A 21,909-nucleotide genomic window follows, 5' to 3' on the forward strand; every position below is an offset into this window, starting at 1 on the left:
AAATGTAAAGTTTCATATAAAAAAAAGTTACTTGATCATCAATCCAAAACTACGCAATCTTTTTATCCAATCTATATTTTGAAATCGCAGAGAAGAAATTCCTAACTTTACTAAAAGTACAAGTTGTTGTCTATCACTAATAAATTTTGTACATACCACAGAGCGCCCTATCTCGATTACGCCCCTTTTTGGAATAGGCGTCTCCCACCCCCTTTTCTTAAAGATTTCGAAATGGCAACTTATTTAACACAACGGGCGTATAAAGCAAAAGTCGTTATTTAATTTTTTTTGTAATTTTTTTGACATTAAAAGGAATGCTTGTTTGAATTTGTGTGGAACACTAACGTTAAATTGAACTTAGTAATTAATAAAAAAAAACTCTGTTAAAAAGGATGTATATATAATAAACATGGCTTCGTTGCAATTTTTTAATCGAGCATTTGGCAGTATCTGAAAATTGTTTTCTGGTTTTTATTGTCGCACATTTTTTTAATGCCTGAAACTTATGAAATTTATCAAAAAACACAAAAACAAAAACAACAACAACAACAACGAAATTCAAACAAAAAAACATTCACTGTACCAGTCTACTTAGTGCGCACGCGTTTGGTATAGAGGACCTCTTTTCCACTACATTTTATCATGATTTCATGCAGCAAAAACAACAGGCGTAACGTGTTAGCGTAGTCTCATTTGGCAAATTAAGCGATTTCAAGTTTATTCAAAAAATTATTGTATACTCACAAGTCTTCAAATTTTATCTATCTACAACTTCTGCTCCATTCTTCGAGTTATATCGAAAACCGTCAACTCCAGGTTTATATCCAGTAGCAAATTATCACACGGCTCTTTATATATAACTAGGCTTTACTTTTTCGCATTCGAGAAAACGTTAAAACGTTGGTAGCGTATTCCATGTACAAAAAATGTCATCAATACTAAATGCTGAGTAAGAAAAAAAAGTTCGGCATTAAATATTTTCTAAAAATTACAATTGTCTTTTCTTCACCAGTCAATGAAATGATCTTTCAGTTTGATTAAATCTGTCATTCGCATTTTAAGTTATGTTAATAAAGGCATCATTGTTATTGTTTAAATAAAACATAAATGTTAAAGTTATTTTTTCTTATCTTTGGTAGCAGCCAAATAAAGTCCGACCACTAAAGCCATCACGGTACCACCTTGCGCGACAACTCGAGCTCTCATCATTAGTTGTTGGTTACGCTGGTTTCCTCGTTGAAAATTTGCAATCCCCAGTACTAATGCTGTAACAGTCAATCCCATACCTAAATAAAAATTGTGTCTGCTTAAAAATGACATTACTTGTCTCAAATCACATTTTAAAATTAAGATCTCAGATAACAAAAAAATGAGCAGTTTCATTTAAAAACCGATTGGTTACAAATTATAGAAATTATTATAACCGGAACCTATGTACACGTTTAAATCATACATTTGTGGTCAACTCAAAATACCGATAAATTTTATTGCAATTACTTACGATTACTACAATTGATGATTGCAAAAAAGAACATTTAAATTTGGAAGAAATTCTGGTTGTTTGCTCTGCATGGGAAGGTAAATGTGTCACATGAGAAGCAAACATATTTGATTCGAAGGAATATCTAACAACTGCTGTAACGAAATTTGAGTATATGTTTGCCTTTTTATAAATATTGTATTGAGAAATATAGATGTCACTCCCACTTAGGTGTTCACGTTTACATTGAAAAATAGGTTGTGCAATGTTATTTACCAATGATTGGATAGCCACTCCGTTGCTCCAACACTTCGCTAAGGTATTTAAAGGGAATCTAAGGTGATAAAGTTAAACTGATGTTGTAGCGTTCAAAAAGTCGTCTTACAAGTCATTTTACATTTCTGAAAAAGCTTTTTTCGTTTTTAAGATATTCACATTTAAAGATTTTAACATGCAATTATTCTGCGTAAATTATGATGTCGGCCTCAAATAAATTATCGATATATGCTACTGCTATATTTTTTAATATTAAGAAATGCGTGAAGCATTCAACTATTTCATAGACTTGCAACACAAGTTAGGGGTATTCTACCCATGAATAACTACCAATAACTGTAGTAATTTTAATAATTTTAAAAATAACAATTATTCCCATTATTCTTTGCAATGAGATGCCCCCTCCCCCCCACCTTAACATTCATCATCATCATCATTATTCTCGGCTTAACGTCCGTTTTCCATGCTAGCATGGGTTGGACGGGGTATATTAATGACCCTCTTCCAATCTGATCTAGACTGTGTTAGATCTAAACTCAACTTCCTCTCTATCAAGTCTGTCCTTATAACCTCCTGCCAAGTCTTTCTCGGTCTGCCTCTGGGCTTTGCCCCAGGAACTATCAAGTCTCTACACTTTCTTACCCAATTATCCTCCTCCATTCTTTCCAAGTGCCCCAGCCAATTCAATCTTCTTATCTGGATAACATCTTTAATTCTACGGAGACTTAGCCTGCTTCTTAGCTCATCTGAACTCTTTCTGTCTCTCAGACTGGCATTACACATCCACCTAACCATTCTCATATCATTCCTTTCTAAACGGTCAAGATCTTCCTGCTTCACTGCCCATGTCTCACTACCGTACAACATAACACTTCTTACACAGGCCTCATACAACCTACCTTTTACCTCAATTGACAGGACTCTGCTAGTCAATAAAGGAAGTAACTCTCTAAACTTTTTCCAAGCAGAACCTATCCTGCAAGTAACACTTCTTCCAACACCCCCTTCACTGCCCAACATATCACCTAAGTAACAGAAGTTCTTAACTATCTCTAACGAGCCACTGTTGTACATCATTAAAGCTGGAAATACTTCATTCTCTATAATCTCACCTTTGCAACGCTTGCATACAAACTGTATGTCAGCTCTTAACCTTCCACTAATACTACTGCACTTCTTATGTACCCAATGCTTGCAAGTCTGACAAAAAATTGAGTTACTACCAACCCCTTTCCTGCAAACTCCACAAGGCCACTTTCCAACTACAAGGTCACACTTGGCTGCAATGCTACTTATCATGACTTTAGACTTTGCTGTGTTTACCTTCAGCCCTTTCTCTTCTAGTCCTTTCTTCAACTTCTCAAACTTTTCAACTAATTCTTCCATCGACTCTGCTATGAGAACCAAATCATCTGCATACAATAACTCCCATGGACAACCTGTTCTGAACTCCATCGACAGCGCTTCTAAGACTAGAATAAACAACAAAGGACTAAGTACAGAACCCTGATGTACACCAACATTTACACTAAATTCATCACTAAGTGAATCGTTAATCCTGACACGACTTCTAGCATTGCTGTACATAGACTGAACCATCGTAACTAGCCACTCATCCACACCTAATTTTCTCATAGCCCACCAAATAACTTTACGTGGCACTCTATCAAAAGCTTTCTCTAAATCTACAAAGGCAAAATAGAGATTCTTTCTCTTTCCTAAATACTTTTCCTGAAGCTGTCTGAGTAAAAATATTGCATCTGTAGTGCCACGCCCTGGAACAAAACCAAATTGCATCTTATCTATATCAATTCTTTCTCTAAGTAACTTATCAATCACTCTTTCAATAACTTACATTACTTGATCAACCAACTTCAAACCTCTATAGTTACCCCTTTCTAATGCATCACCCTTGCCCTTGAAACAGTTCACTATTACACTCGACTGCCACTCACTCGGAATAGCACCATCCTTTATAATCTGGTTAGCAAGACTTGTAATAAGCTCAACTCCAATATATCCAGATGCTTTTACCATCTCTGCAACAATACCTGATACTCCTGCAGCCTTGCCAATCTTCAATTTCCTAATAGCCTCCACTACCCATTCTGTCTTGATCTGCATAGCTGGCCCTTCTACGACATCATCATCAGACAAATTATCCTCGTCCCAATCAAACTCAGTGTTAAGCAACCTCTGATAATGATTCTTCTAAGCTACCCTTTTCTCCGCCTCTGTGCTAGCTAAAACACCTTCATCATTACGTATACACTTCTCACCTACAATATCTTGATTAGTCATCTTCATTTGCTTTGCTATCTTGAATACCTCATTGCACTGGTCTTCCCTTCTTAACACATCTGCAAATCTGTTTCTCTCTGCTTCTGATTTTGCCTTATACACTGCTGTACGAGCGCGACGCTTAGCTTCTAAGTAAATATTTTTACTACCACCTGACTTCCACTCTTTCCAAAGTTTCCTCTTTTCCTTTATACACTGGTCAACCTCATTATTCCACCACCAGGTCTGTTTATGTCTAGCTGGTCCTTTCGTCCACACACAGGTATCATCAGAAGCTTCTAGAAGACAATTCTTCAAAGTAGTCCAAGTACTTTCAACATTGTCACTATCACATTGACTATTGTAGGCTAACTGCTGAACTTTTGCACTAAATTGTCTTGCTACAATCTTTTCCTTCAGCTTCCAGACTTTTCGACGGGGCCTGTACTTTCCCTTGGCTTCTTTCACACTCTTCAAGATAATATCACAAACCAGCAACCTATGCTGGGAAACACACTCTTCCCCCGATATAACTTTCACGTCCTTCACCACTTTCTTGTCTGACTTTCTAACCAAAAAGTAATCTATCTGTGTCTTACAACCACCTGACTCATATGTTATCAGCCTACTCTGTCTCTTACTGAATGATGTGTTGCAAACCACCATGTCCGTTGCCATTCCAAACTCAAGCAATCTCTCCTCTTCCTTATTTCTGCTCCCAAATCCATAGCCACCATGCACACCTCTATAACCTTCAGATGACTTCCCAACATGACCATTAAAGTCGCCGCCCACCATGACAAGTTCAGTGTCTCCAAACTTTGATGTGACTGCTATTAACTCATCATAAACTTATCTTTATCTTCCTCACTGAGTCCACACTGTGGAGCATAAACTGACAGAAAAGTGACAATCCTATTACCTATCAAAAACTTTATCACTATAATACGACTATTAACACGCATAACATCTATTACTTTTTCTACCCACTTCTCCGCAACGAATATGCCAACCCCTCCATATCCATCACTATTACCAATCCAAAAAAGCTTATACCTTGCCCTCCTACCTTCCACAAATCTCACTGAAGCTCCTCTCCACCTAACTTCCTGAACACAACACATATCAACAGATCTACGTTCTAACATTTCAACTACTTCACCTGCTCTACCTCTCAGAGTACCAACATTTACACTAGCCATCCTCAACCTAGTGTTATCTACCTTGTGATGTGATAGCTGGGTAACGGTCTGGCGATGCTCACATCTGACATCTGTGCTACCGTGCGCGACACCTTCACTCCTTAGAGTTCCAGCCCCGTTTACGCAGTTTGTCTGATCAACTATTCTTACAGCCATTAATAAAGAGTTTTGGCATTGTTTTACAGCTGGATGCCCTTCCTAGCGCCAACCGTTCACAGACCGGACTGGGTGTTTTTTAAAGTGACACCATCACTATGTGGCATTTCATGGGACTTCCACAATCGCCCCTTTAAACTAAGGTATGGTGGAGGACGTTCAACTCCTCTCTTGTCTCTTAAGGAGACCCTTCACCTGCCAACATTGTAATAGCATATCTGATCAAGAGTCCCAAAGGTCTATGAATTTATTCAGAACATCTCTGGCATGTCTCTTTCCTTCATTAACAGTCAATGTATTTTTAAAAACATGAAAATCTATTGTTAACAAACCCAGAAGTTTTTTTAATTTTTATCCTCAGTTTCATGTGAGAAATCTTTATTATTTATTAACTTATATCTTTCTCTAAGGGATGCCTCCCTTACTCATGTTAAAAACAAGCCTGTGCCTATGAAGCATGTGCAGAATAATTTATAGAGCTAATAAAAATTGGAGGACTGTATATTCTGATGGTACCGTCAGACTATCCTGGTTTGCTATTCCACTAGTACCGGCAGAATATCACAAAAAATTATTCTGCCAGCAGTAAACTTTCCCACCAAAAGCTTTTGTCACAACGCATCATTCACAACAATTTTTACAAGCTCGTGAGCTTGTATTAAAACGCAAATGCGCCCACAAGAATGGAAATTTTTGCCTCTCTGAGCACCGACACGGGTGGAGTGTGTGTTCGAATCTCATTTTGGTAACTATTTTTACTTTTTTTTCTTTGCTGTGATAAATTTTATTTTTAAAAAAAGATAAGATAAGTGTTCAAAAGCTTTACTTAGCTAACAGGTAAAGTAAAGGTGTTTCCACCAAAGTTTTCAAGTGAACGTAGGCAGAATTAAGGTCTACTCAAATGCCTGGAAAGTAGTCTCAGAAATGAAATTACGTAAGAGATAAACGAAGACGCTTCACCATATCAATTTATTAAATACACCGATTTTACAAAATTTGGTTAAAATGTAAGCAAAAGGCGAATTATATTGTAAATAATGACAATAACGCCAAAAGAACATAAATGTTCTGATTCGTTATTTGTCTCTGCGCTATAAGTGGACAGAATTCTTTTTAACAAAGATTGCTGTTCGTGACAGTTCTGGTAATATATTCTTTTAAGTACAACTATGTCCTTTTTCGAACAATTAAGATTTACTCATTTATTCAGGCCAGGAGGAGCCGAGGGTGCAGCCTGGGAGGGGAGGCACTTTTTGCCAAGAAGTGATGTTTTTTTGTGTTTTTGTGTTTTAATCTATTATTAATTGATCAATACATACATATGCTCTGTGTGAGATTAACAACGTTCCAGCTCGTTTCAACTCCATCTCGATTCTCAATTTCCAAAAAATAAGGACCGACAAACTAAGCCTCATCAAAATTCCTAACGCATTTGTTCAATCGAACGACAACAGAAAGTAAATATTCGGAAAATTTACAAAGGAGGGTTGGTTAGTTGTTATATACTATATACTGCTTCAATATTGCTTTTTTGAAAATATATCTTACATAAATTATGGCGTTTCTATATTTCTATATATAATCTTTCGCTTTTTGTGAATGCTTTTGAGTGCAATATTTCAAAATTTGAAGTATGTTTTAGCCAATCTAGGGGGCCGAAAATTTAAAAATTTTCTTAGCCGGTAGGCCCCAACATTGGCCAGGCCTCCTTTAATACTAAATATTTTAGCTCCCCCACTTTCAAGATTGCTCCACGGGGCCTGATTTTATTTTCTAATTTTGCTTTTTCTCAATGAGTGACTATACCCCTTTGTTGTTATTTTTTTTTCTGTGGGGTCCACTGAATTACTGAATTTCGCAAATTTTAAGTGGAGCTTGTGGTCTTTCTTCTTCCGGTAAGTCAGTTTAGCCCAGACAGACCCATTAAAAATTGAAATTTTAAGAAATTTTCCGTTCAAGAAGATCTCGCAAATCAATTTTAAAAAGTAACTGCATATTGCGTAACAAATATTTTTGCCTACTTGAATAGAAAATATGTTGTGTCTAACTCGTAACACATTACAATCTGATAAACAGTTTTTTGTAAACTTTATTTATGAGGCTGTTTGTGTATATCATCGTCTTGTTTTTCTCTGTAAACCAGGTAAACCAGACCTGAAGCTGACTATTTTTCGTGCATGTTTTATCCTGATTTGTTCTTACTTTGTTTTTAACAGTAAGAATACAACTTTGGAGTTCAGCCTTATTTTGTTTTCAAATATGGATGTTTTTTTAAATTTTCTCAAAATCTGTTTATAAAAACTATAGGATATTTATTGGCTGGTATATATTGGCAGAATATTTCAGAGATTTATTTTGTCAGTACAGGTAACTTTCACAGAATATTTGGGGCATTTTTACTGCCGGCAGTATAAATAGGGTCATTTATTCTGTATACAATTGCAAAATATTTGGGGCCTTTATTATGCCAGCAGCAATGCTGTTGGCAGTGCATTAGGGTCATTTGTTCTTTTGGTAGTAACTACTGACAGTGTATATATTATATTATATTATATATATAATATATATATATATAATTTTGCTATCAGTTTCTATTGTTGAAATATATAGGGATCAGTTACTGTCAGAATAAGTCAAGTGTCTATTTTGCAGGTTTAATAGAAAGATATTATTTCTCCAAAATAAAAGAAAGCAATTAATTTTAAATATGCTTGTTTCAAGGTTCATCACAGAATTTTTTTAGTAAAATATAGTTTTTTTTTGCTTCTTTGAAAAGATGTATGCACTAAGTGAAGTGATGTCCTTTTCAGTCAGTTTATTCGCACAAAGGTATCATTACGACTTTGTATAAATATGTCAATCAGTTATCGATCTACACTTTATAATTGTTTAAAGCCTGGAAAATGTTTCTGTAGACAGATAGGCTGAAAAAAACCTTTCTTCAGCAAGATTCCGCATCTTTCTGCCTGCCACACAGTTTTTAGAGCCAGAATGGCTTACCACAGAAAATGTAAACATTTGAAAAGGTCTATTTCTTTTCAGCCTTATCAAAAACGAAAGTTGATTTAAATTTGTATAATACTCAAATAACATTAGCTAACAAATTATTTTATTTCCATTACCTAACTGAGAAATTTGAAGTATATCAAAACTATGTGGCAAGCAATTAACACACCCCATATACCTGCCTAGTAGCTTAGCTAGCTAAATTATTTTTCGTGAAAATAGCTAGCTATTGCTTAATAGCTAGCTAGCTAATATATAAAATGTATCAAACAATTATTGAAATTCTTACCTACTGGTACAAAAGGGTTTTCTTTAATTTTTCTCACTAGTTTTTGTGAATGCGTCTCGGGATTTTCAGGCATAAAACTAAAATCAAGTTCATCATATTGTTTGGAGGCTACAGCAGCATTATCCGCCATCGTGATCGATAGAGTTTTTATGTTTCTAGCGCCCTGTAACAATTTAGCAACAATTTAAAACAACATATCCTCGCCCGCGCGTCGAAAAAATATGCCGCTAAAACCTAGACTAGTACGGTGACACACTGGTTCAACCGCCAGACAGCTTTTCCTTAGCCTAAATAGAAGAGTTAATATTTCAGTTAATAGCAGTCTACGCGCGTATCCTAACGCGTACCTAAAATCCTACAAACTAGTCACCACCGTCGAGAACTTGTGTCTCGTACGTGCGAGTGAGTGAAAATGATCTCCCTTAATCCAAAGAATACCGTTGTTTTAGCCTTGCGAAAACAATAGCTCCGGTGCCATTACATCTAGATGTAATGACACTAAAGCCAATCAGCCAACAACAAAAGAACACTTTGAGAGACGTGGTTGCTGCGACGATTATTTAGGTAAACGAAATTTGGGCGTGTTCGCTTTTTTTGTTTCGTTGGGTGTCTAACGTGTAAACGCATTTTAAATTTCAGGTGGAAAAAACCCGCTTTTCTTAGCTGTGGAAATATAAGGAAACGTGATCATTTTTTTTACATGCAATCCATATTTATGTGCGGCTAACTGCTGGTATATAAATTCTTGCATTCTCATATTTTGGCGCGAAAACCTAAAACGTCTGAATGACAGCCTTTTTGTTTACGTACATTGCAGGTGTGCGGTAAAAAGAATGCGCAAGATTCGAACATGCGAGTGGTAAATATTTTATAAAAGCTATCGTTTCTTTTGAGCTGAAGAAGTGCTGAATTTTTGTAAAAGTTTCCTGTATTTTTGAAGTTTTTTCGTTTTTGTTCTTATCTTATCTTATCTTATCTTAAAAAAGAAACTTTTTTTGAGAAATTCAGTATTTTGTTTGAAGGTTATTACAACAGCGCAAACCGAAAACTTAATTTCAAACATTCAATTTAGAAATACGTTTAATTTGATATAGACGATAAATATTATATTTTCAAACTGTCATTTAAAGACTTTTAGAAAAGGCTTTTCGCTGCGTTTCTTATAAAATTCTTATAAAAAATCACGTGTTTTTTTTTAAAATGCGATTAAATTTCCATGCATGCATGACTTTAAAGGCAACGAATTAAACGATTTTGTTGTTTTTAATCACTTTTAATCACTTCTGTCTACTTGTACTTTTTTATGTACATAAGAAAAAACGAAATCGCACTGTCACTTGCATAACATCAGCTATCAAGATGGCTGGACGTATTCAGACTGGTAAGTAAAAACTCTTATTAAATTTCCAATTCATTCTGATTCAACAAGCATAATTTTTCTTACCACCGAGGAATCGGAATTAGTTAAAGATTGGAAGAATTACGCTGGATCGCAAACGTACTTTCTGCGGTCAGAGTGTTCTGACCGCGCTTTTTTATTGCTTACTTCAATGTTCTTTACTCACATGATCATTGGTAGAAGCGGAAGAGTTGACTCTGTAAAAAAAAAACAAATTCAAAATATAGTTTTTAACTTTTTTTCGAAGCATTTGCCAATTTCTAGAATGACATGAAACTCCCTGGAAAATAAATTTTATCTGCATTTTCAAAGTGATTTATTCGTTCAAACTCTATTTTATTCTTTAGAGTATGAACAGAGTGAAATTAATATAACCCAATATAACCCAATTTATAAGTATTTCGAAAGAGGGAGGTTTAACACCACAGTGGAATCCTTTCACCTACACCAGGAGAGCATGCCATATATCCATTTTTGTAGAAAAGGCCTCAATATCTTGTAAAGTTTAGTGATTAAGATATTCTGGTTCCCAGTTTTATTTACAGTGTCTAACAAGCCACCTTGTCCCCAGAGCTTGTTTTGGTCAGAAACTTTCCGAAACGATAATAAAAAAAGAGATGAGGTCTAAAAAATTAAATTGTATAACTGTGTAGTCTTAGGGGCGTTGGATCCTACGAAATTGGGGCAAACACTCACACATGAACATATTCGTATGGACTATCAAAATTGCTATATTAAGCCGCCTCGTGAAGATCATCAAGACAAAATTCATGACAATAAAATCAATTTGAGAAATTTAGGATTTGTCAGACAGTATCCGTAAGTTTATATATTTTGTTGTATAGTTGAAAACAAAAAGGGTTGTGAAAAAAATAAGAGAAACTTTGGGCCAACCTGAATTTCAGAAAAGAACGAGTTGTTTTGTAGATATGCTTTACAACTTTCCCCAACACATTGATTTTAGTTACAGTCATGTATACAATCTTTCGTTTGGAGATGAAGATTTGCAAACAATGATAGCTGAAGTGGCAGAATATAAACGGTTGGGAGGCGATAGCATGGTAGAAGTGACCACGTTTGGGATAAATCCTGACTACGAATTTCTTAAGAAGGTATCGGAAGCAACAAATGTTAACATCGTATGCAGTACCGGGTATTATCTTGGTCACACTCTAACCGACGAGGTGAAGAATGAAAGTGTGGAAAGTTTAGTTAAGGTAGTGTGACAATTACCCTTCGATGAAACTACAATAGATTTGCAGTTGCATCGTAGATTTCTTGCATTATAGAGTATGGTTAACGATTTAACAGTTGGGCGAAACGGTATAAAAGCTGGTTGTATCGGGGAAATCGGATGTCAGTATCCTCTAGCGGATTCAGAACGGAAATCTTTAATAGCAGCAGCGAAAGCCCAGGTAGGAAGCGCTTAAAACCGCTTGCATGTTCTTGTTTCTTGTCCAACAGATGTAAACTTATTCAAGTCTTAAATAAACAGGTATTTTTTCGACATTAGTAAAGTACGCATGATACAGAGGTAATACATGAATGTTGAATAGAGCTATTCACAGTTAGGTATTTTTGCAAACAAAAAATTTACCAGGACATAATTTGGGTATTATTCTATATTTGATATATTCGTCCACTTAATTTGCTTTTCTTTTCAGTGATAAAACGATATTCTAATCTCTTTTAGGCAGAAGTTGGTTGTCCGTTGATTATACATCCTGGTCGGGACGAAAAATCTCCATTCGAAATCATCGACATCCTCAAAGAGGCTGGAGCCGATATCAGCAAAACTGTAATGTCCCATTTGGATAGAACTTTAGTCATGGATTCCGATATTTTACTCAAAGTAAGGAAAATATTTACAAGCAAACTGCAGCGTTTCCTCAGTTTACGACTGTCGTGTCCCCTCAGTTTACCACTGTTGTACAAAAACACGGACTATAGACTTTTTGACATAGTGTATATGAGGATTTCCACTTATATTTAAAAATTTTAGTATCGATCCAAACGATCGACAAAAAGTAGGAAGTAATCTTGTTAATGTGGTAACCTACCTTACAATAATACTGTATCGCCATCCTTTTATAGTCTGTGTGTACGCAACACCATCTTGAGCTTAAATACTTGAGACACTTGACTTCTAGTTTGCTGCTTATTCAACTTGCTATCTCGAATTCGACTTATTTGGAATGGAAGTCTCGCTGTACCAAGCCAACGACAACGTTGATTTTCCTTCAGATGCACAACGTATACAGATGATAAAGTTGTTAATCAAGCACGGATATGAAGATCGGATTGTGATAGCACATGACGTACATACACGTCATAGATTGGTAAGGTGGAAGATACCAATCTCGTCCCTAGGGCTTCTTTTTCCTTTTCCAATTTTCGCGCCAGCACACATATTAAAAAGCGAAAAACAATCTCTGGGGACAAGATTGAGAGTGGTATTTATATGATCTCACATAAAGAGACATCTTTATTGATCTTGCAACCTCGTCCCAGGGCTTCTTAACTTTGTTACATCGTTCAAAAGTTGATCAATGCTGCTGGTCCAATACATGACGAGTTATTGGTTTTAATTTTTTTTATAGCTCAAATATGGCGGACATGGCTATGGTCACATTCACGAAAACGTGTTACCAATGATGCTAAGGAGAGGTATTTCACAAAACCAAATAAACAAAATACTTATCGATAACCCCAAAAGATGGCTAACTTTCTAAACACATATCCTGAAGGAGAACAGTGTCGTCTTTTTAGATGTATTCTTAGAATAAATGCAAATGAACATTTAAGAAACGTCAGCTTTATTATCTACAGTAGTTTAATAGGGTGGCCACTCTTCAAATATAAAATTATTATTCCTACTGTTATTTACCAAGGATAGCCTCTTTAGTTTCTAATATAACTGTTATCAATGAGGATCCTGCGAAGGTGGTCCTAGTACATTTAAAGCTCCTATTTAAGCTACGGAATGCGTGCAAGCACAACAGCCTATTTAAGCTACGGAACGCGTGCAAGCACAACAGCCACTTAACTTCATGCTGAACGTTAAGCAGAAAATCAGTCGGAGCTTACACCCAAGACCTTCCGCACTGGAGACGGACGGTTTACCACAAGTCTACTCGGGAGTTTTCAAGAAGCTTCTGAGTATTTCTGAGAATATTCATAAGAGAAGGTACAATACATGCAAAATGGGATACAGGCTGGAGTTGATCCAGGGTTAGTGAAAAAGTCTCCTAATATTAGCAGAAACAGCAATTTGTAAATGATAAAACATTCAAGACTAGTTTTTATTTTCCGCGATAATCTTTGGTCTTGATTCAGAAAACTTAATTTGATACATTTGGCTTTTGGGTCATCAAAACAGGCTAAGTTCTCTCTAAACAAAAAAAGCAGTCTCCAGCTTGTTAGGACATATTTGGTTATTGAATGAGTCTAAAAACAACGGAAAACTTTAGCGCTTTGCTAAGTCCACACGTATAGGGTCTTTAACACTACGTATAGCAAAAAAGAAAGTATAAATAATAAAATATTTGTTAAAAATTGCTTTAAAAAAATCTTGCACGTACTGCACGAGATTACGTTTCTAAAAATTTTCAGAAATGCAAGGATTTACAGCAAAGTGACCACGCCGTGTTTTAACGACTGCCCACTTACTCACGTGATCAAGCAGGAGGTCCACAAATGTAGAAAAACAACAACATAAAATGTAAACTCGAGTGATAAAAATGATTGATCAAAATATTTTTTTCCTTTAAAACATGTACAATATATATAAACTTCTTTTATCTGAAAATTTTATAAATAACAATATACAAATTTTAAACAGTGTAATACTTTAAATCACTTTCCGTCTGAAAGACTTTCCAGCTCTATATTAATTTGTCTTAGTAATGAATTCTCAAAAGGTATTTCTTTAGCCTCAGGACGGTCGCCCGGATCTTCAGATGTTAAAAGTTTGACTAATTCTCCCTAAAAAAAGTGACATCGTAAATGCAAACCATCTGGTGTATATTTCTCACATATTGTTTAAAACTTTTGGAATATAAAATAGTTACCTGTGGAGTGTCCGTTAGATCTTCAGGTAGTATACCCTGCTTGATTCTATATATCAGCTAAAAATATAATGGAGTTATTCCTAATTTTCATGGCATCGTACCTCTTTACTTTCAAATGTTTTCATACGGCAACTTGACTACCACTCCTCCTGTTTTCCCACATGGGAGGAACGGTATGATGTCCGCAAATGTTTTGCTGAAGAGAGCAATTAATTTGTGAAAACGAATATTTTTTGCTACATTTACCTGCATTCTTTCCATTTGCGTCGAGAAGAAACAAAGTAATTCGAAGAGGATGAGACCAAGAGAATATATGTCTACTTTCTGGCTGTACGGTCGTCCTGTCGCCTGCTCAGGACTCATGTACAACTGCGTACCAACTTGACCAGTGTGATTTTCATCAACAAAACACTTCCCATTATCTAAACAAATTATTTATATCTTAATTACTACACTGCGATAAAAAACAGTGCGTAAAATTTGGGGGAACAACTTTTCGTTACTGCGGATTTACGGCTATGATAAGACAGATCTTTTAACTAAATAAAACCTGTACACGTTAGACAATAGTTTACTAAATTAATTTTCGCGAGAATTAAAGTTTTTTCTTAATTTCATAGAATTTAGTTTCCACGAAATTTAAATATTTTTTTTCTTTTTGTAAAGCGGTTTTCACTAATTTTTTCTTCTGATTTACCTAGTACCACATACAATATAAATATACTAGTCGTTAGCCCGTGGAAAATCCACGGGTTCGCCCGTCCTTTTTATACCGCATTGCGTGCTTCTCGCTATTGCACAGCTAAGCTACCATTTTGCGTGACAGACAGACAGACAGACAGACAGACAGACAGACAGACAGACAGACAGACAGACAGACAGACAGACAGACAGACAGACAGACAGACAGACAGACAGACAGACAGACAGACAGACAGACAGACAGACAGACAGACAGACAGACAGACGTATACGGGCATTATAATATAGATATGAATTTCAACTTTAGTTGTCTTTATAATTTATTTTAATTTATTAATCCTTCATAAACCCCTTTTTAAGATATTAAAATTCTGAAGAATACTCACGTTTTCCTTTAGAGGGTCTGGTGATTGCAGTGACAAGACCAAAATCACCAACCTTTACAGAACCATCCAATGAGAAAAATATGTTTGCTGGCTATGAAGAGAAAAATAAACAAAAAATAGATAAATAAAATGATATGATATAAAAAAAATGAAAGTTGTTGTTGTCAAAAGATACAAAACAACACGTGAGATTGACATTTCAGACTCTACCTTCAGATCTCTATGCATCATTCCTTGTCCATGGAAATAATCAACAGCATGAACAATCTGTAAACAAAAAAATGTTAAGTATAACAACAATACTTGTATCCTTAGCAGAAATATTGCCAAAATTTATTTAAAAAAAATTAAATTGTAAAAAAATTTTAAAAAAGCTTGAAGCTAAATGTGTTTTTTGGTGGTTTGTGAGGTGGTGTTACTATAGAGTCATACCTGCATAAAAATATCCATACTTCGCTTTAAACTAATAGCAGAGGTTCGCTCGCTTAACCAGTCCTTTAAAGTAGCTTGCTTACATAACTGCATTTGGATGTACAAGAAAAGTGGAGGCTCAGTCAGGCAAGTACTCGATCTGGTGCAGCATTTTCCTGTGAAAAATAAAATTGAATTTAAACTAACTTAAACACCTAGTGTTAACCAAGATTAACATACAATAAAGTGCCATTTGGACAAAAAGTCTTGTGGTTTTACACTTACCAACAAATCTTCTAGATTTCTTTTCGGATGTCGGCCTAGTCGATTCTTCGCTCTCCTCCACTGTGTTCGTACTACCATTCGCAACTAACGTTTTGGTTCTTTTTAAAGTCCGACACTTCTTATTAGTGACGTCATCAGCATGTGAAGAATACTCATCTTTATGAGAATTGTTCGAATTACAACTTTTCTCAAATACGATATCAAAACTATCCTCGTTACCACAGGAAAAATCGATGCAATCACTTTTATCGTCTGGATAAAATACATCGTTATGATCAAACAAATTAATATTTGTTTCGTCTGAAAATACTTCTTCAACGCCTGTATCAAAGTTGAATCTTTTACCAAGCGGGTCATCACTATTTGTTTTCTTGCGAGGAGATCGTCTGCTTTGTAAGTCATTGCTGCTCGCTTTATTGTATTCACTTTTATCTTTGTTATTGTTTTGAGCTGAAACGAATGAGAGATAAATAAAATTATTCGCCATACTATATAAACCAAGAGTACTGTACACTTGATTAAAAATTACCATCAAGTTAAGAGAATTTACTAACCTGACTCCTCCACATCGTTACTAAAAATACTATGCACTTCTAATAGCCAGTCATGTGAAAGCGCATACGAAGGAGTGCTAGGGAGATCGCGTATTAGATGATTTTTGTCTGTTTTCATTTGCCAATCTCGTGGAGGCGCTTCCCACCATGCATGGAAATATCGAACTATCCCAGGATGCTCTAGTGCAGCGAGAGCTTTCACTTCACGCATCATTTTCTCTTTTGCTTCTTCACATCGAGGCAAGTAAATACGTTTAATTGCGTATTCGCAGTCATCTATCTTTTTCTTCGCTTTAAACACTACACCAAAGCCTCCCTTACCCAAACACTGAAGGTGGTCAAAATCAACTAGATATCTAAGTAAAAAACACAATAAATCCATACTAAGAAATAAATATTATGAACTATTTCAAATATTGAGAAAACCAAAACAAATCAAAAAATACAAAGTGAAACAGATGAACAGACCACCAACATTGTACGATGCACCACTAACAAGACATACCTTGAAGTATATTCTGAATTTAATGAAGTTGAAGCACCTACAATCTAGATTGAAATATATTTTATCAATATTAATTTTAAGGCATCTGACAATTCAAAATGCGAGAGCTGACTTTATATTTAATTACTGTAATTTGAAAGTGATGCATTTCTCAATATTTACACAGCGCTAGTATTTCAAACCGTTTCATTTTAAAATGGTAATAGTTTTAACCTTATGTTTTTATTGGTATAGCGCAACTCGGTTTAATTAAGTGCACTAACCTCAGTTGTATCTGTTGCTATGGAAACAGAACTTCCTTTTGATCGTTTTCTCACGTCAAGCTCGACCTCATTTTTTCCCTCGGTTACTGAAAGAGTTTTCTAAAATACATAAAATGACATCATTGTTTAAGGATATTTTGCTGCGAACGAGAATAAAAAAATAAGGATAATTAAGGATATAATCAATTTTAGTTCTCTATCTTTATTGTTACATACTATGTTCTATGATAAGAAAATTCTACATATTATACAAATATACATATATAAATTATGCCCTGAAAGACAGAAAATATACGATTTCAGGTAACAGAGAAACACTTCTTATTATACTGGTTATGAACAATCCATGAACACATTTCAAGTTACGATCAGAAAAAAGAAGAAATAAGAAGAAATTAAGGAGAATAGCTAAAATTTCAATTTTTTAAAGTATATTTAAGTACTTTTAAGGAGATTTTTTTTTAAAAATGTTATTTAAGGAATTTAAGGAGGAGTGGTCCCCCTGGCTTAATGTCAAAAGAAATTGAAATAACACATACCGTCTCTTTTGCCACGAGTCTTCTTTTAACAGCTCTTGCTCCAAGATTAATACCAATAGCAATCACAATAGATAAAATGACGATTTCCTTCCTATATATAAGACAACGTATCTATTTAAAAAAAAAATAGCACTCGATATGTCAGACCACAGAACATGCCATCTTTTTTATTATTTAATTTTTTGTGAAGGAGCAGTGGAATGTAAAAGCGAATACATCTTACCACCAATCAGTAATTGATAAGGGAACTGACACTTCATCTGGCATCTGTGTTTTCGATTCATTTTCGTATATACATGTTTTATCAGCATCGTCCTTTGTACAATAATCATTTGTCTGCTCTCTATGTACAGTAACTGCAGTTGCGTTAAAATTTGAAACAAGAACAAAACCATTATCTAAAACAAGAAATGGATATGCTGCACATAGTAAGACATTTTAAAACAATATTGTAAGGATATTGAAATTTAAATTCTTCTAACGTCTTTACATGATGAAATCTAACTCAATATAAAATCTTGACAAGTGCACTACCTTTTTAAGGATACCAATCTTTTTATAGAGTCGAGTTTGAGGAATTTTGTTGAAGATATCCAAAGAAATTGAATGTTTTTGATTTTAAAGGTGATATCATAAGTAAAGAACAAATTGTAGCACTCATGTACATTTCTAAGTTTTGAGACCTTTCAAAATTGAGGAGAATTAAAGAGTTTTGAGAAGGCTTGGCAACCCTTTAAAAATAAATACACTATAAATTGTCGCATACCGAAGGGATAATCAAGTGAATGAAGAACGGACAATTGTTTGTCATTATTCAATGTGGGTGTACGTGAAGATGATGTGGATATAAAGGGCCTCCATGTTGTCAAACGTGGATGCTGCATGACTTCCAGCTCATTTGAAAATGTGTTTCCCTGTTTTTGATGAACCTGGGACGGCTGCTGTATATACATCTGACCTTCGTGTATACCTGTTCAAATAAATAGAAAGGGTAATTCTATTAAATCCACACACAGAATATTAATTCATATAAAACGAAAAGGTTCACTATTTTTTTAATATTAGTTTTTTTGAAAAATATTTCTTAAAACAATATTATTACCCAGATACATCAGGGAATCTGTGTCTACTGATTCACTTGAAATACCATCCAACACACCATACTTAAGGATATCAATCGGTGTTAGTGTACTACTCTCTAGTTTCCATGCACTAGTAATTGGAGCATTAAACTTAAATGACCAGAAAGAAGAAGCATCAGAGTTTGTAATGATTCCTTGTTGCATTGTGAAGTGCAGTGAGTTCTCTTGGTTGATATTTGTCCCACAAAACGATTCAAATGGAACTTCATTTTGATTCTGACCAGCAAAATCTATTTCATATTTTCCAACAGAAAAATTCCATCTGAAATCAAGAGTAAAACATTTTCTTGAAATATTCTTTTCGTATTTTTACATCAATTTAACAGAGTAGTCTTATGCTTACTTTTCCATTCCTGATGTTTGATCAACAACTCTGATTGTCTGTTGCTCTCTGCGCAGTAACAAAATCTCTTTTTCATCAATATTCATTCCAGCACTTCTTGATTGACAGCCAGTCGTTGAACATTCATAACGCAACTAAGACGAACCCACATCTTTAACTGATTGTCAAGATTCTTTATTACAAAATCGAGAATAAACTAAATAAAATATTTCATACTTGGCCGGTGGAAAGATCGACACCATAAATTACTATTTCTTTTCCTCCAACAACAAAACTACCATCGGGGAGCTTTTTCATTTTTCCAAGCAAGAAATCTGCTGATAATGGAACATTCTAAAAAAAAACAAATATAAAACAAATATACAGATATGAACTTTATAACTAGACTAAAAAAACAATACAAATTACAGTGTAAATAACAAAATTATAAAAGTGTGGGTTTTCAAACTGCAAAATTACATTATAAACAAATGGAAATAATGAATGTAACAAAATCTTGAAAGAAATGAATGTTCTATTACATATGAAAAATTATTTAAAGACCATTTACTCCTTTTTGTGTGGTTGTACACACACAAACATGATTAAGTCACCTCAAGTTGCTCTCCATTCCATTTATACAAATTACCATCCAATGACGGAATAAAATGTATATCTTGAATATCTTTAACATTCTAGAATAGAACAGGTTAAAAAAAATGTTATGGCAACTTTACTCAATGAAATGAAATAAAGGAACAGTAAATAAGTGAATTATGTACACACCTTAACAGTACTTATGCTTGATGATATTAGAGGCCAAGATGCAGGCATTGTCCACAGAAGCTGGCCATTGACAGCATTTAGGCATGATAATTTGCCGTCTATCGTGCTTACTAAGACGAGGCTTCTAAATATATATATATAAAAAAAAAATGCATAAAAAATAACAAATGTTATATATGTACAGTTATTTATTGATGAGTGTAATAATAGCAATAATTTAAACATCAATTCTTAAATTGATTGTCATTAGACAGGCTGAATTTCAAACTTGCTCTTAATAATAAGGTATGTTCAGGCTGTGAGTTCTGTGAAGTGCACAAGTTTTGGTGCCAGTAAAAATGATAATATGGTACATCATGAATGTAAGGCTTAGGATATCATATAATAGCCAGCAATTGTTGTCAGTTAAAAGAGAAAGATACCAAGGAAGAAGAAATCACGAAATTAGGATGTTCATGGAATTTGGTCGATATACACTAAAAGCACACATTTTTACAGAGAAGGACCACATAAAGAAAATTAACTATTTCCAAAAATTTATAGATTTAAGGTATAAACGATCTAAAAGAAGCTGGAATTGGTTTTTCTCAACTATCACTTTCTCTATTTAAGATCAGCTTATAATTATATTAAAAAGTAAGTTGCTTTTTTAACTTGATTTCTTCAATCATTGCAGTCTGTTCCTTATATTTCTTGCCTGTGTGCATGCGTGCGCATGTTCATCGTTGTATACGCAAAATCAAAACAACTACGTCACGGTGGAACTCATCTATAAACACAAGTTTCAGAGAAAGTTGAGAAAAAAATCCATAATTATCATCCTCGTCCCACGTTATTCTAGCCCTAAGTCATTATTATGTTTAGGAGGCAGGTTGTTTTTTGGTATTGACGCCTGTCCCTCTACTTTACTTCAATTTGCCACCCATTTGCCTTGTTGCCTCTTCCTGTTGTCTGTTATTTCCTTTTTGCCTACTCATGTCATGTCTAATGCCTTTGCCTTGGAAACCTCTCCAAAATACTTTCTATATTGCTTTTCTTTAGAAAATCCAGCTACATATATAATAAAAATTTAAATAATAAATTATAGTGAATTTACCTGTTTTCTAGAAAGCAATGTCCTGAAGTTGATTCTGGCACGATAATTGTTGTGTCGTCTTCTTCAACATCATATCCTCGAATTTTTGAGGCAACAAGTAAAAGACTTGCAAAGCAAGATATAAATAACATTTTCGATAATCATAGCATCCTAAAAAATTGTATGACATAAAAACAAAGGTAATTCGCGGAATTTAAAAAGTGCTAAAAAAAGCAAAAATCGTTCGACAAAATGACGTGTTTACTTCCAGAGCGTTCGTTGCCTCACTAATTTCACGTAAAGTTAAATGAAATAACTGTTAATCACACTATTAAGCAAGACCAATATAATGGTGTGCAATGATCGCAGCCTTCCTCCCCCCGTCGGCGACTTGTTTACATCACTACAACTTTTAACCGGGGAAAGAAACCGGAGAAAATTATATCGGGGAAATTTTAGTTGACTACACAGGCTACAAGACAACGGCCTTTCCGTTTTTTCCTTTGATAAGAGGTATTTTGTGCACAGCTTCTCAAATCAATATAAAAGAGTTGGAGCGGGAACAGGTTTGCAAGCGAAAATTTTTTATCATAATACTCCACGACAAATATGGAAAGATCTTAAAAGAAGTTTCTTGAATGAAATTCAATCTCGCCAGAGGTTATTTTTTACCTTTTGATATAAATGCGTGCTGGCGTGACACTAGCCATTAGATTGCAAAAAATAAGCCCTGGCAAAAGATATTGACAATATGCATTTGTTTTCAGAGCGTATAAACAGC

At 34.7% G+C, this 21,909-nt stretch overlaps 3 protein-coding genes across 3 annotated transcripts; 1 reads left to right on the forward strand and 2 right to left on the reverse strand.

Annotated features, from left to right (window-relative positions):
• Positions 1-671: 671 nt before the first annotated feature.
• On the reverse strand, positions 672-8,896 carry LOC130644611 (HIG1 domain family member 2A, mitochondrial-like). The gene is made up of 2 exons (XM_057450282.1): positions 8,690-8,896; positions 672-1,286 (listed from the first exon to the last, which is right to left on the reverse strand). The coding sequence occupies exons 1-2, from the start codon at positions 8,817-8,819 to the stop codon at positions 1,117-1,119; spliced, it is 300 nt and encodes a 99-aa protein (XP_057306265.1). The 5' UTR covers positions 8,820-8,896; the 3' UTR covers positions 672-1,116.
• Positions 8,897-9,524: 628 nt separating this feature from the next.
• LOC130644604 (phosphotriesterase-related protein-like) lies at positions 9,525-12,896 on the forward strand. Its single transcript, XM_057450273.1, has 8 exons — positions 9,525-9,548; positions 10,004-10,070; positions 10,742-10,907; positions 11,053-11,305; positions 11,378-11,503; positions 11,782-11,940; positions 12,239-12,427; positions 12,689-12,896. Exons 1-8 carry the CDS (start codon positions 9,540-9,542, stop codon positions 12,818-12,820), a joined length of 1,101 nt encoding a protein of 366 aa, XP_057306256.1. The 5' UTR covers positions 9,525-9,539; the 3' UTR covers positions 12,821-12,896.
• Positions 12,897-13,820: 924 nt separating this feature from the next.
• On the reverse strand, positions 13,821-21,330 carry LOC130644598 (eukaryotic translation initiation factor 2-alpha kinase 3-like). The gene is made up of 19 exons (XM_057450265.1): positions 21,150-21,330; positions 20,054-20,177; positions 19,882-19,962; positions 19,505-19,621; positions 19,289-19,422; positions 18,906-19,207; positions 18,570-18,773; positions 18,027-18,201; positions 17,804-17,894; positions 17,265-17,363; positions 17,002-17,045; positions 16,497-16,852; positions 15,943-16,392; positions 15,679-15,833; positions 15,457-15,513; positions 15,247-15,337; positions 14,405-14,580; positions 14,159-14,215; positions 13,821-14,072 (listed from the first exon to the last, which is right to left on the reverse strand). Exons 1-19 carry the CDS (start codon positions 21,278-21,280, stop codon positions 13,944-13,946), a joined length of 2,973 nt encoding a protein of 990 aa, XP_057306248.1. The 5' UTR covers positions 21,281-21,330; the 3' UTR covers positions 13,821-13,943.
• Positions 21,331-21,909: the final 579 nt, after the last annotated feature.

The sequence above is a fragment of the Hydractinia symbiolongicarpus genome, chromosome 5 (genome assembly GCF_029227915.1).
Source record: "Hydractinia symbiolongicarpus strain clone_291-10 chromosome 5, HSymV2.1, whole genome shotgun sequence".
Classification (NCBI taxonomy): Eukaryota; Metazoa; Cnidaria; class Hydrozoa; order Anthoathecata; family Hydractiniidae; genus Hydractinia; species Hydractinia symbiolongicarpus.